The 16,046-nt window shown below is 35.7% G+C and overlaps 2 protein-coding genes across 3 annotated transcripts; both read right to left on the bottom strand.

The window, feature by feature from the left end:
* Positions 1 to 40: 40 nt before the first annotated feature.
* LOC131673805 (GATA zinc finger domain-containing protein 14-like) lies at positions 41 to 1,955 on the bottom strand (the record flags this gene model as incomplete). Its single annotated transcript, XM_058952100.1, has 3 exons — positions 1,835 to 1,955; positions 1,682 to 1,744; positions 41 to 1,600 (listed from the first exon to the last, which is right to left on the bottom strand). Coding segments are annotated over exons 1-3 (1,674 nt in total), but the record flags the coding sequence as incomplete, so codon positions are not given.
* Positions 1,956 to 2,428: 473 nt separating this feature from the next.
* LOC131673800 (putative uncharacterized protein DDB_G0282133) lies at positions 2,429 to 14,905 on the bottom strand. 2 transcript variants are annotated; one of them, XM_058952092.1, is made up of 9 exons: positions 14,768 to 14,905; positions 12,200 to 14,016; positions 11,691 to 11,922; positions 11,523 to 11,578; positions 11,210 to 11,382; positions 10,908 to 11,095; positions 5,769 to 5,864; positions 3,063 to 3,265; positions 2,429 to 2,512 (listed from the first exon to the last, which is right to left on the bottom strand). In XM_058952092.1, the coding sequence occupies exons 1-9, from the start codon at positions 14,796 to 14,798 to the stop codon at positions 2,492 to 2,494; spliced, it is 2,817 nt and encodes a 938-aa protein (XP_058808075.1). In that variant the 5' UTR covers positions 14,799 to 14,905; the 3' UTR covers positions 2,429 to 2,491. The 2 variants fall into 2 exon arrangements, with proteins under 2 accessions (XP_058808075.1, XP_058808076.1); XM_058952093.1 differs by lacking the exon at positions 5,769 to 5,864.
* Between the last annotated feature and the right edge of the window lie 1,141 nt (positions 14,906 to 16,046).

Raw genomic sequence — 16,046 nt, 5'->3', positions numbered from 1 at the left:
TAAGTGTTTGATGAATGCCATCATGGACATTATGGCCAACATTATCAACTACGTTTTTCAATGCATGAAGCCTGTCATGAATTTGCTCATGGATATTATGGCCAACATTACCGATTACATTTTTTAAATCATGAACTCTGTCATGAATGCCATCATGGACTTCATGGGCAACATTATGAACTGCGTCACCAACTTTATGAATTCTTTCATGAATGCCATCGTGGATTTGATGGCCAACATTATGAACTGCGTTACCGACTTCATGAATTCGTTTATGAATGTTATCATGGACATTATGACCAACATTATCGTTTTCATGACTATCGGTGTGTTGCATATTATTCGGTGAATTGTTATTTCCAGATAAGATGATTGATCCATCGGGAAGAACATTTCCAATCTGACTGGCAGTGTTAAATCCATTATTAATGCCAGCCTGAACTGTAGGGCGAATAGTACCAACTACGTATCCTAAATCATTAATTCCTTTTTGAATCCAAGGTTGGACTTGATGGCCAACATTATTGATTCCCCTATTAGCTGTGTCTTCTGCCACATTCGGTAAGTTGCTGTTTCCAGATAAGATGATTGATCCATCAGGAAGAACATTTCCAATCTGACCGGCAGTGTTAATTCCGTTCTTAATGCCATCCTGAACCGTATGGCCAACATTACCAACTACGTTTCCTAACTCATTAATTCCTTTTTGAATCCCAGTTTGGACTTGATGACCAACATTATTGATTCCACTATTAGCCGTGTCTTCCGCCACATTCCGTAAGTTGCTGTTTCCAGATAAGATGATTGATCCATCGGGAAGAACATTTCCAATCTGACTGGCAGTGTTAAATCCATTATTAATGCCAGCCTGAACTGTAGGGCGAATAGTATTAACTACGTATCCTAAATCATTAATTCCTTTTTGAATCCCAGCTTGGACTTGATAACCAACATTATTGATTCCACTATTAGCGGCGTATCTTGCGTCGTTCAATAAGTTACTGCCTCCAGATATGACGAGAGATCCATCGGGAAGAACGTTTCCTATCTGATTAGCAGTGTTAATTCCGTTTTTAATGGCACCCTGCACTTTAGGAGTAAGGTTATCAACTATATCTTCTAACTTATTAATTCCTTTTGGACTGACACTTTGGACTTGATGGTTACCATTATTGGTTCCACTACTATCGATGTCTCTTACGGCAATCAATAATTTATTGTCTTGAGATGCACTGTGTGAGCTATCGGGAATAACATCTCCAGTCTGACCGTTTATATTATTCTGCACATTAGAGCCAATCGATCGACTCGACCGTTTTTGTACAGCGTCGAGTTGATTGTTCAAATACTCATGAACTTTGGTCAAGTCCTTGATGGATTTTTTGAGAGCTGTTACTTGATATTCGGTGATCGTATCGGCAAGCTTTACATTGAATTCCTCAAATTTATCTTTGCTTTGTCCGCATAATTTCTGGCCTTGGTCTGTAAAATTGCAAATATCATTGTGAGCCGTTTTGAATGGCTTTTCCAAATCTTCACTGGCATTCTTTACAGTTTGGCCAACTTTATTAAACCAATCAAGTTGAGCATCAAGTTTTGGCTGAAAATATATTAGATTTCATTATTATATTCAACTAAATTTATGATTGTTTTTTTTTCTATATCGAAAGAGTAATCTTACGCTGTTTACTTCGACGTTGAGATCTCTCGAATTTTCATCATTTTCCTCAGCTTTTGAACTAGCCTAACAAAATTTGAATAACGAATGAAAATTACTACATATAAAATAATAAATGCAATAAATACGCATAAGTTCTAATTGTGAAATGCTTACCAACAGGCAGGAGCTACCGAAGAGAGCAAAGATGAAAATTTTACCTAACATCTTGAAGAAATTTCGTTTGTCAACTGACAATCACATAGTATGATCCGTATTATATACCCCAAGAATCACTCGTTACACGTATTTCGGTTATTTGCACAAGATAAAAATAGGCTACATTATGCTTCACTTGTATTTGTCTTGTAGTATGAAAAATTATTTGATTCTGTCCCAAGAAATAACGCGCGAATGATATATTTCACGCTCCGACGCGATAAGACGAGGGAATATATAATGAATATTGATTTTGCACATTTGAGTTTTGTCTAGGAAAAACTATAAGTTTTCCAGTTGATATTTTTGACGAAAAGAAATAGTTTGAATGTTATATAATAAATCTGAGCATAGAATGTCAACTAATGAAACCAAAGTTAGAAATAGCCAGATCATCGTCAGAGAAAAGATTATCTATTTCTGCGAAAACATTAACCTGCTATAAGTCAATGGTAGATTGTATAGTATTTCATCATACGTTATACGATTACTCGGATAATACGCTTTCCAGATACACTTGAATAAATTTACTTCTTACTGCGTAGCATGATTATCTTAAGAAGTTTTCTTGGCATGATTATTTTCTATTTTACGTGATTCTCATTACTTCGAATATTATTGAGTTATTTTTATTATCTGAAAATTTATGAAAAAATATGAAAAAAAACGATTCTATTAGCAGATGATTGGCGCGTGAACTAGATCTGAAAAGGTGCTTTCTGTATTAGATATAACGAATCAATTGTCAATTTTTTTTAGAACGTTTGCCATACTTGTGTCAATAGACATTAGCATTTTAAAGAGATATATTATTTTCTTTTTTTCTATACGACAATTTTCTGCTTTTTAATAGTTAAGCATGTTTTGTTTACATTGATCAATCAAATAAATGAAAGTGAAAACGAGACTATCTTGAAGTCTATGTGTAAACAAGGCACATGACATCGAAAAATCAACTCAGCATTTATCGCGCTCACATATTGCGTATTTGAGTTTGTAACTTTTTTGATTTGTTCTACTATCTGTTATCAATTCAGATTGGAAAACACTACCAGGCGTTTTAATATGAAACACGCGTGGTCTTTCCGTTCAAAGTCACGTCAAGTGATATTCAAAATATGAAATTTCTCAAAAACGCAATGAATAAAAGCCTAATCATATGATTTTTTAAAGACTATATACTTACCCTATCGAGTCTGAGTGCCAGATGAAGTCCCGTAGGATCGAGTACAGCACATAGTGAACGATCTTCATGGCCACAGTCACGTTGTGCTCGTTCGAGATCACGACGTATATCATCGGTCTCACGGCCCAACTCAGCTGCAAATTCACGTGCACGATCCGCTCGCTTCAGCAAACCGTCCGTCTTGTATGCTAATTCTTGCGAACCTAAAATAATCCACGACGTTAATTTATTCAAAATGAACAGCAAAATTATGGACAAAGCCGTGGAAAGTTTACCCGTCAAGCAAAAGAAAGCAAAGAAAATTCCATTGGACAAGCCCGAAGCAACGTTTGTTAAAGTAAATTTGAACTTGCCAAGAAACTTTTCTGTACTTAATAATCGCCTGTGTATATAAATGAAAAGACGTGAAAAATGTTAAACTTAACATCGGCTATACAACGTAAAAGAGGTGGGCAGCCTTGATATTGCGTCGAGGGTCAACGAAATTGCCGCGGGGTGCTCAATCGAGTTTCGCTCGCGTTTGCGAGCATTAATCAATCGTTAGTTATATCTTGGACGGCGTTTTTTTTTTAATTACAAATGTTACACGCAGTTTGATAAAGTTTAATGACTAGTCACGGAAGTCGTTTCATAGTAAAACATACTGGGCTTATTTAATCATCAACATTCAAAACGTCTTGAATTGATATTATTATTCATAATGTCAAAATGCTACAAGGAGGGAATTCGTTGACCGTAGGAGCTTGAAATATTTGAAAACTGTTGTATCGCTAAATTAACAATTCCAGTACGTCTCGAAACTTTTCAGAAAGAAATTTAATAAGCACCGAATTCTCAGCTCTCACTCATAATTATCGAACAAACGGAAAAGCTCAAATTTCATTCGCTCCAAAACAATAAAACAACAATCCATGCAAAACGCAACACATTGATGTGAAATTCAAATCAATGTGAAATGGGTAAGTAAAGTTAGCGAAAAGAAATAAACAGCGGCAAAGCCCTGGGGCGCACAGATGAAAAGGAAAAGAAAGAAATTTTGAGTCTAGTGCACACCGAAGCGGAAAGCTCTGGCTCTATCACGGCGTTCAGCGCTAATTCACTTAATATTCAGTTAGTAACTCAGCGGGGCTCCGGAACTAAGTGAGCTGACGATCGAGCAGACCACTGGCCGTATAGCACCCATGCATAGTCAAGTTGACTAGAGGATTTTTATTGTGATAGAAATTTAAGCTGATATTTTTAAAATTTTTTTATAGAGTAAAAATTTCGTTTTAATTAAAGGATGAAATTTTTTCCAAGGCAAAGATCTCTTTACTGCAAATGAAAAAATGGACTTATCATGAGTTATAAACATTGCTCAAATGATAAATTTTTGTCTTGAATTGCAATTGAAAAAAAGGTTATTCAATTGGAATGATAATTTAAGAACCTCACTCGAAATGCGTAAGCGTAAACTCGCAAATCATCTAAGAATAGACTAATTTAATAATAATTTACAAAAAGCATACAACGAGTGATCTCACAGAAAATATTTTACTGTATTTAACTAAATTATACATTGATGTAACTAATTATAATTATTGATGTAACCTAATTAATTGAACTGCCATAAACGTAATTTACAGAAACTTGCTTCGACATCCACTGATGCAAAATAGTTGTTTTGACCTCTAATGACGGATTGTCAAACGAACGTTCAAAGGCGCCAGTTAAACTAAAGATATATCTTCTTACGCGGTAAATAACGGCTTTCTTTTTAATCAAACTAATTTTGTAGCCTTTGTGCATTGCGATATACAGTAAGAGGTGATGCTAAAGAAATCTAACGCAACTGTGTCTAAATGAATTCTTCAGAAATCGTAACAAATTAGTTCCAGTTTCAGCTGAAGCCAACGGCTCGAAGAAAATTACGTCGCACGACTTTAAGAAAGAGAATGGAGAATATTACGGAACTTGGAAAAATTCCGTCAAATGTATAAAAGCAGTGGTGCAGTAGCAGCAGTGGCGTCGAGGAAATAAATCACGCGCGAGGGAATATTCGACTAGTTGGAAGTTTCTCAGTGGCTCGACAGCTCGAAAACGCAAACGCCGCCGAACTTTTCATACTCGCAGGAATATGTCACACGTACTGTCATCTGGCTATTTGATTTTTCGATACGCGCAAGTAAATCGTTTTATTTTATATACAGGATTCTCTCTCTCTCTCTCTCTCTCTTGAGCTTTCTGCTTTGAATGATTGAATAGTAGGGTTTGCATGAATATTTAACATTTAGACAACTTCTGGTCGGAATATTCAATTCGGATTTAAAGTTGATGGCAGAAGCGTATATTCGCTTATAAAATAATTCAGAAGGGGTGATAAAGACACGCATTTGTGAAAATCGTTGATGCGAAAGATGCAAGATCAATTATAATACAATTAGCTGCTAAATTTTTCATCGAATATCAGTATCAATGATTGAAATTTCGTTGAATGCAATCCACGTAAATTAATTAGAAACGTATTTATATCTTGATCTCTCAAAGCTTTCCTTCGAGTATTTTTCTCTTGCATCACATTCCATTCAAAAATAAAAGAAATCTCTGCACAAATTGAGTGGCAATAATAACTCGCCGTGGAAAATAACAGTAAATTAGATTTTAAAAGGCGGGCACGTGAATAAAAAGGCGCTTAATAGGCGACTTTATAATGCGGAAAAGGCTTACTGTTAGCAACGTCCATTAGCGCCTCGAGCGCGATGTCCACTCCAGTCTCCTGTGACAGTTGCACTTGCACTGGCTTACCCAGCAATTCCTCAACGTCTGTAAATAAACAATATTCAGACGATAATTTTTAAACCATGGTACATTGAAGATTTAATTTCTCTTTTGAAAAGCTTAACAAAACGAAGGGCAATAGGAAGAAATTTGCTATGTCACGCTTATTACTTTTGCGTTAGAAACGTGACTAGCAACTTTTACTCTGTTGTACCATCTTTCGCTACACGGTATTTGCATAGATCATATTTACGAGCGAAAATTCAAGTCATTATCAACATTGATATTTGATAGTCCAAAAATTCTCAATTTTTCTTACGCGTATATAAATTATTTAGTTAAAGTTATCCAGTAGCTGAGTCAGCTTCATTGTCTATCACAGTAAAATAGAAAAAAGAAAAAGAATAAAAACTTTCCATCGTGCCACGCAATAGCGTCACCGTAGTCTTGCCAATCGTGACCTACATTAGACGCAAGCCTACAAGCATGGTATGCTCGTATTTAACCGGACGTTCATTAGACGCTCACATGTGGGTATATATATATATATATATATGGATTAGTTTCGACGTGCGAGTTGATGGAGGGTAGTCCACTTTTTCAGCCTGCAAGCTCGGATTTCCAATTATCGAAATTAAGCGAGGTCAAGAGAGCTGATCGAATTTTTGGTCATTAAAACTTGGAGATTCGATAGTTTTACCAAAAGTGATGGATTATCGAGAAAGACTTGTTATAGATAAGTTTGATTTGCGATTACTATTTTTTTTTGTAGTTTGGATCAGTTTCATTTTGGTTCAAGTTCCCATTAATCAGTTATGTGAAATGAAGTTGATGTACGCCGATTATGTTTCAAAGTACTTTTCCAATCTCATTATTAATGTAAGTAATATACATCTTTACATTGATAAATTGTTGAAAGACCGACAAGTTAAAAATAAATCGATCGACTCTTATCATGATATTCTACTCTTTATCCCCAATGAATGACGAAAGAGAGAGCCAGACAGAGAGACAGAGAGAGAGAGAGAGAGAGAGAGAGAGAGAGAGAGACAGAGACAGAGAGAGACAGAGAGAGAGAGAGAGCAAGAGGCGTAAACCGAGGAACAACGAGTGGCATTAAGCGAGGTAGGCAATTGAGGTGTCGGATTCCCTCTCCTCTCTTCGCTCTCTCAGCGATCGATCGATCGAATTGCCTGAACAATTTCGATTACGCGTTCCTCACTCGCCGGAATTTCTCGCGGTTCGCATCCTAATGGATTCGATGCATGTTGTGTTTCCAAAGCGTTCGCTAACTATCCAACGCGTGGTTTTGCGATGATTTATGAATGATTTTCTTTTCACTTACGTGGATTACTGCTGCTGCGTGGCTACAAGATTTTCAAGGTAATAGCCGAATTTTGGAATGTTTGTTCGCATTATTGAATATGTACTTTTAAGTATTTTTATTATTTTGTTTTTGTCGATACGACCAAAACTCGATTCCCGTTAAAATATAAAAAGTCAATGAGTTTGTTTGCATACAAAATGAAGTAATTAAAAAGACCGCAATTAAATTATTGCTAATGAGATTCGAGGCCAAACTAAAAGTAAAGTTTTCATGATATGGGGTCTCGCGTATCGTGGCCAATTAACCTAATAAACTATCGGTTGGAAATGCAAGGGCGATTGCATAAATCAGCGAGATACCAAGCCAGAGAGGGGGGGGGGGGAGAGAAAGAGAAAATGCTCTCTAATCTCCGTAGCCTTGAACCACTAACGAAAGACGCTAGTTCAAGTTGATGATGCATGCGCAACGCCCAGATTACATAGCTTGTTGTTCATCGAAGGTTTCGTTTTAGAACCGAAGGTTAATTCAAACTCTCTTAAACTTTGATCGGCTGGGTCAAGTGCTTCTATTATTTTTTATTTTATTTTTACGCTTCTAGTTGAAGTTATTAATACTAAGAAATTGGTTTGTTAAATTAATTTTTTGTTCAATAAAAAAAAAATAATTTATCAAAGTAGATCATTTCCGGCTATTTAATACATTTTTTCGATATGATATCATGCGAAAATGCGAAGTCTATGTGTACACACAGGAAAATTTTTTATCGGCTTCACGCTGTTTACTTAGAATGATTGATTGATCATCAAATTGTATATCAATATAAACATTTGTTCGACAGTCAATTTTTCGTCTCGTCCATTGACAGTTCCTGTCACATACATGTCAAATTTTCTTATTTTATTTACCAAATCTATGGTTCAATACACTCTACGTATAGAGTATTCATCATTCGAAATTGACAAGGAATGCTAATAAAAGCGTTAAATGCAAACGTGAATTTTCAATTAATAATACCGATAAATAATTGTGTAAAAAAATCTATAGAAATAGAAATTTTCAGAAACAATTAAAACCAATTAAAAAATGTGTGATAATTTTCGAAGAAAAACAAACTGCAAATTGTGGACAGTTTTATTGAACAAAAAACGTAATGATAAATGAGAAATACAAATTTTTATTTTAAGAATGAAACATTCTTTTTATAATTTTCAATCTTTCGAAGTAAAACAAAGTTCTTTGAATTATTTCTTATTTTTCATAGCCAGAAGATTTTTAGAATTTTCGGAAACATCAGTTTGCTTGACGGACATCACCTTTGATTTTTCAGGAATGAAGCAAAACAAACAATGTCACCCACCCTCTACCAAAAGTAATCGCGAGCTATTTGAATTTGCCTCCGTAGATTAATTCTCCGAGCGAACTGCAGATAGAAACATAATATCCCTCCCTCCACCTGAAAGCGGAAGCTGTCTCAATTTCGAGAGTACTCAGCGCGCGCGCGCGAAAGATCAATAACCTAAAGGTCGGGGAATGTAAGACTCGAAATATCTCGCGCGAGCACACGAAGGGTAGGAGTCTAGCGTCGTGTAATCCGATTTGCCCGTAAGGTAGTAGCCTACGGGCCACTTCTGTCTCTCTCTCCTCTCTCTCGCAAGCTTTCCAAATCAACTCGGACTGCTTAGTGTGTTAGCTCGGACATCACGTATAAAAGTTGAATTTCATGGGGGTGTGGAGACGCATCAGGATTTATTTTATTGCACAATCATTTTGGATTGCTAACGTGACATATTGGATAAATATTAAGATGTTCGAAATGTACGAGGGTAACATGATACAAAAGTCTCGACGCTATACATTTAATCGACTTGTATCTTGAATATTTTTTTTTAGCTAAACAAGTTTGATGAGGCATTTGAATAATAATTTATAAAACAAACTATCAAACAATAACAAAAAAAGTCAAAATGTTTTCGGCAACAGAACACCTGTTCACGGTCGTACGAATTTAACATTCCATAAACAGCTGAGACCGAGGGAAAGAGAGATAGAGAGGGTCCTTGCATTTTCCATCGTGACCAAGTTAACAAACAAGTGAAAAGTGCGAGCAAGCAAGCGCTACACGTGCAATTGGCTTCCGCCGCCTTTTCTTACGAGTTTCAACTTCTTTTCTTGCTCTCCACGGCGCACCAGTTGTAAAGGGAAAAGAAAAAAACGAAACAAAGAAAGGGAGAGAGAATGGCTTCTCTTTCTCTTTTGTGCTACGTGATTTTGGCTTAGTTGGCTTGCAATTAAAGTGCCGAGAGTGATCGAGTGCGGTGTTTTGTTAGTTTTCTTTTTTTTTTTACCGTCATTGCAGTTTGGATTAGAATGATGACAAGCAGAAGATACATTTTAAGATCTACTGTATGAATAGATAATAAATTAAATTAATAATCTATTTTAATTCGAATTTTCTGACCTTCGTAAATTATTTATTTATTCGTCAAGAGTTTTGAATGTTGAGCAGAAGATTTTAAATCTTGATGATTTTACATACTTTTGAACAAGTATGAAGAACAACTTTACTAACTTTATTTTAATGGAACTAAAAACCTTTGTAATCACTGTCTTTTCCGTGCTAGCGAAACCATAATTCAACAGATTTATAAATTAAATAAATTAAATTTTTTCCTTATTTTCAATAGGCGGTCAGTAACATGTTAATTTCAGCTTCGCTAAGCAAAAAATAGTATACGACCCATGGCCACGATATTAGTGAGCTCATAGCTCGGTTTTGCCTCGGGTGCTAATTTACACACGCTATGGAATTGCCAAATACCTTCGTGGCTATGGGTTATAATCTACTATTTATTTGTCCAGTGAGACCGAAACTAACACGTTACCAACCGAGCCGCAGCCGGGAAACGCTATTTTCGGGCCGTAGATAAAAAAATAGTATGTGAAACATTTCGACTCAGTTTTCAATGCTTACATGCAATGGACTTACCAATACTCTCCTGCCCTAAGTACGTAATTTACTATATTTTAAAAACTGCGTTTGCAACTCTTGTTTTTAAATTAAAATCTTTCTGCTTTCGTCGCAAGGTTATGTACGTTATGTCAGTTGTATCAAAAAATTTTCTGACCGATTAAAAGATTCAACAAAACACGCGAATTCTTTCTTGCCATTGCGATGGAAGAATCAAACAAAGATCTCATTCCAACGCCTCACTTTTGTAGTCGTGTTTCGAATTATTTACGCGTCGCATAAATTGGACAGTTTGTAGCCGCAACTTTGTATAGTTCGACGCTCGGTTGCACTTTTCTCTGGCGCAACTTTTGCGCGGCTTAGCTACTACAGCACGAGTAGTAAAAGTAACCGGAAAAGTCCTTTTACGCGGCCATGGAAGTTCCGACAGTTGGAATACTTTTTGCTCACGAACGCTTGCATTTCAAAAGAATCTCAAATGAGTTGCGTAAACGAGCATTTTTGCCAAATATAGTTGTTGAAATGGACGAAATTTCTATGATTTTTCACATGTACTATTACGTTTTTTCTACTCAAACATTGTTTTATGTCTATTAAAAATTAACATAACCAAAGCTTTTTGGTGACTGACTATTTACTTTCTAATGAAACTACTTTGAAATGTCAAAGATATAAAAATTTATTTATGTCACCGATGAAAATAAAATGCATGCCAATCAAATATCAATTCAAAAATCACGAAACCCGATGGATTAGAATAGAACCGAGAACTGAAAAAAGTAGAAAAACTCACTATCGAGATCAGCAAGTATGGCTTCGCTGGCGACATCAAGGCTACGCGTAAGACACTTTCTCAGTTGGCCAGCAGTGCCTGCGTGATAGTCTCTGAGATCCTGTATCACTGCTTCCACTGTCTTGGGAATCGTCTTTATACCTATGCTCACCTCCTCGTTACAGACTAGCATTGTTACCGCGCACACTCTGCAATCGGTTATGCAATCTTCATATTTTTCACATGATGCTCAAAATTATGAGATAGGTAAAGCGAAAACTTTATAGATGTGAACGATGGAATAAGGAAAAGCAATCGCTTACAGAATCGTTAAAGTGTATAAACAGAGGAAGAATGTCATTGATCTACGGCGTTTACGCCTATAATTGTAACGGCTTGACCGACAGCATAACCAGAATTCAGTGCTGGGCACAATGAGCATTAAAATGATCATCATAACTATAACAGCGATGAAAAGGATTTCCAGATATATCATCTGTAAAAAATTATTGCAACCATTACATTTTTATAATGTTTTAAAAATCCGACTGAAGTTAGTTTTATATTCAGTCAAAGACTGAGTTATAAAGAAAATTACAGAATAATGGAAAAGTAAAAAGGAATTTTTATAATCACCTGTCCAATTAACGTTGATACCCTTATTTTACCCTCTATAGAGTCTTTCAGAATATCTTTGATTCATATAAATGAAGATGTTTGGATTCCCATATAATAATTAAAAAGAAGTGTTAATCAAAGAAAATTATAAATTAATAAAGTGTTAATTGAAATTCTATCAACTACCTATTGGAACATCTTTTGGTTGAATGAAAGATAGAAAATAACGTAGAAAATCAAAGACAAATATTCCTTTGTCAAGATGAAGTGTGGCCATTCTGTATCTTTCAATACCTGTTTTATTCGGAAAGATTAGTTTAGGTCTGTTTTCTTCCCAGTCTCTTAAAACCGTGAAAGTCATCAAATGTGATATATTTGATTCTTTTCGAGGTTCTATGGTTGTGTAATCATCCGTTATCTACCAAAAGAAATTTGTTTGATGTAAGTTCAATATTCTTAAATACTACGTGAAGTATCATTTTTTTTACTTTTTTTTTCATAAAATAAAAATCTTCGTATTTCTCTATCAATTGTCATTTTACACACATAACCGCTAAACTTTCTAGCTAGTTTTCTTTAAGCAGGCTCGATACAAAATAAATACTCTAATATTTTTTAAACTCACTAGTATTGAATAATAAAAGGCTCGAAAACAGTTGTTAGATCTATTTTAAATTATAGTCTAGGTAATATACCTTTTCATCTGGATATTTATCATAGTTTAGATCCTTGACTTTGGGCACGACATGTAGATCATCATCTCTGTACCGATTTGGTATATGGCTACTAATTTTCCTGTTATAATTCCTGTCGCTCAGACGTTCATCGGGATGGAGATTACTTCCAAGTCGTCGTTCAGGTAAAGGATCACTGTGTGGTCCAAAATCTCGATTACTTGCTGGTTGATTAGAATGTAATTTCTCATGATGATCTCTTGGAGGTAATTTACTTGCACTTGCGTCACTTGTATGTTTTTCCGAATATATATCATCTGAATGTTCTTTTAGAGGATGCTGGTCGAAATTTAAGTCATCATTATGTTCATCAGGTAAAATCCTGTCCCGATAGTTAGTATATTTATCATTGTTCGTACGTCTATCAGAATTTTGGTCTTTATAGTCTCTATCAAACGATGAATAATAAGGATCTTTATAGTAGTTTGGATGTGAATGTTCATCATCATGAAGATCTTTAAAATGTCTTTTAGAATTTTGATCAATTGGATTTTGTTCAGAACGTGTGTCATGCATGTGATGATAGTCTATTGGATCATTTAATTTATGGTCTACTAAGCTTTTTACTGGATGTAAATCCTCGACACGTTTATCAATACTTCCTCTAGTTTCATCATGACCAACATTTTTGTTTTCATTAAAATTGTTGGCGTAATTTTCAGTTCCATGTTGTTCCAAAGGTTGAACTTCCAAACTTTTATCAATGACTTCCATTATTTTATCATCAGGGTTTCTATTTGAGTTTGTATTTAAAGGATAGACATTCAAATTTTCATCTGAATTACTTGTTTCAAGGTCAAGACCAGTAATTTGGTCGTGATCATTTTTTGTTTTATTATTATCCAAATGACGACTTTGAGGCCGGCTTTGTATATTTTTGTTTTGATTGTCATTGTCCATTCCTAAACCGCGATCAGTATTGAAACGATTCAATAGATGATTTTGTTCATTTTTTTCTCGATTAATATTCGATCGTTGATAATCAATCTTTTTATCATCATTGAAATGAGTTTTTAAATAATCCCATTCATTCTTTCGATCAATATTTATGTTATCGTGATCAAAATTCGCTTTCAGAGTATGATCTTCATCAAAACGATTCCGTGGACGAGTCCGTTCATATTTTTCTAGGTTATAGTTTTCACGAACGTTTTCGAAATCCGTTTTTGAAATCGAAACATGATCATCATAAGGGTTTAATGGATGATCACGTATATCTTTCCCTTGGTCATTATGTTCAGTACTAAGATCATATCTTCGGTTTTCATTTAAGTAATGGCTTGATGGATCAAACTTTACTCTGTCATTATTACCATTCACGTAATCAAGTCTATCATCTCCCTTTGAGCTATAATCGTCATTTGGGTAGCTATTCGCTGAATGACGCTGATTATTTTTAGTTTGCTCTCGCCTGAAATAATCACCACTGGCTCCTGTAAGAAACCTTCGATCATGATCTAGATGTCGACTTGACGCATGACCTTGAGAATCTTTATTCTGATTGTTATCTACATTATCATTTTGACTCGCTACTTTGGGAAGCTCATATCGTCGATTTATTTTACTACCCCCAGAATAACTATCATAACGACGATCACTTGAAAATCTATTAAATCTCTGCTGCTCCTCTTTCGGCTTGTTATTGGCTGCTTCATCGACACGGCTGGCATTTGTTGGATGAAAACTGACGAAACCATCGGTTGTCGTGCAGTTCAACGTAGAGGTTACGGCATCCTCCGATGATGCTGGACTCAATGATGACACCAACACAGCGAGACCTGTTAATAAAAGACATTTTAAATGTTTATTATTGATTTATTGTTCAAGTATCGCCGAGACGATGTGAAGCCTCAGAAAATCATCATTCAGGTCGAAGAAGCAGTTTGTACGCGATCTAGTTCAACATCGCATATTACCGGTCAGGTTTAACGGTATAGTCACTGCACAGTGCAATATTTACAATACTATATATGTATTCCATAATCCCTGCCTGGAATGAAAATGTAGGCTCTGTTGAGCTATACAGATTTCAGTTTCCTTTCGCATGTTTTCACGATTTATTGATCCGTCGGATGTTCTTAAAATGGAATCCGATAAATTCAAAACAATATTGAGTTACGAAGCATCGCATACCATTTTTTATATTATTTATAATATACATTGATTATTTTTAAATCGAAAAAAGTAGTTCTGGAAAAAGTGTATAAAAAGTATATTCTTCAACTCTTTACTATAAAAAGTCTGCTAAAGTCATAAGTTTTAAGGTTTCAAGATAAATTCACATATTAGGTTAATATTTATTTTTGTTATCGCAAAGTTATTTTAGTATTGAACGGCCAAGTATCGATTCCAGAATTTATGAAATGCATGCATATTGTAAAAAGTTCCAGTGAGTCATAGAAAAATTATTGAAACTTACAAGCTTGCTTTATAAAACAATTGGTAATTGTAATTACCGACTCCCACTAAAAAAACTGCATCACCATTCAAATTTTAAATGAAACAGTGATATTCAAAATGACTAATTACCAGCAAGATGTAGTAAGCGAATGAGCCTCATGCCTCACCAGCTAACGATGAGGCCGCTAAGCAGCCAAAACAGCACGAAGAAGAGGAGCAGTGCCACGCAAACGATTGACCGCGGAATTGTCGCGGGTGCGATGTAGCGGAGCAGCAGCCGCACACTACAAGTTATCTCCCAACTCGTCGTTTCGCTTCGAGAAGGCTTCCGCACGAAACCTTGCAAGCTCACACCGTCGTGTTGTCGAACTCCCTCAACCCCCTCCACCCACTACCCGCCTCCTCACTTTTCTAACGCTATCTGGGTTAAAACGACGTTGTAATGTTGCTTGGGGGAGCAGCTGCGTGCGATTTCGTCGAATTCCAATTTGATGATTGAGGTTACTATGAGTCGCGAATCACTTACACTAATACAAGTTATTTTAATTGTATAAAGCTGAGCGGCTCCGCGAATTGCTTTGCGTAGGATGAGAATTATGGGACATTTATTTCGAGCGTCTCGATAAGCATTCAGCTATAGAGTAGGAATGTTCGACGAAAGAATAGAACTACTTTTGCGCATGAATCGACCGTCTGTATGAAGCGTTCCAACTGGTTACCTAATCAAAGATATAAAAAGGTTTTATCGATTTGGATTAGGATTAGTAAAGTCTAATTCGTGGGTACAACTTTATCCTTTCTCATCCTAAGCCTATGACGAGCAAGCTTAATATACTTATATAATAAACTTTGCATTAAACTTTATATATTGACAATTTCAGTGCAAAAAATTATAAGAAATAATTCGCCAGAATGACAAAAGCAAATGAAAAATTATGCAAATAACGAACGAATACTTTATTAACTAAAAATAATTCTTCATTTACAATTCATTAATTTACAAAAGAATCTACACACGCCAACAATTAGTTATTAATAAACTGGCACTCTGACCGTCATTAAAATGCTGATTCGTTAAACTACCGAAATTCCGTGCCTTGTCAAAAAGCACATCACGAGCAAGGAAAATCTCATTCCCGTATGCAAAGAGGTTTTGGAAAACGCTCGACGTCACGCGACAGAAATACATACGGCCGTAAAACATCTCTCCCGCGCGTCCTCGTCAATTACGATAGTTAATGACGGATGTGCGGCAGAACAAGCAGCATGAAAATAATTACAGGAGTGAACCGATAGGGAGACACTTTAAAAGCCGCACAGAGCGGCACTAGAGAGTCAAGTATTAGTTTGAGTCGATCGATAGCCTTGCGGAGTCTGCATTTTAGTCTTGGTACACACGTGTACGTAC

This window comes from Phymastichus coffea, unplaced genomic scaffold, assembly GCF_024137745.1.
Source record: "Phymastichus coffea isolate CEN01 unplaced genomic scaffold, Cenicafe_Pcof_1.1 PCOF00199, whole genome shotgun sequence".
Lineage (NCBI taxonomy): Eukaryota > Metazoa > Arthropoda > Insecta > Hymenoptera > Eulophidae > Phymastichus > Phymastichus coffea.
This window is presented reverse-complemented; position numbering and strand designations above follow the sequence as displayed.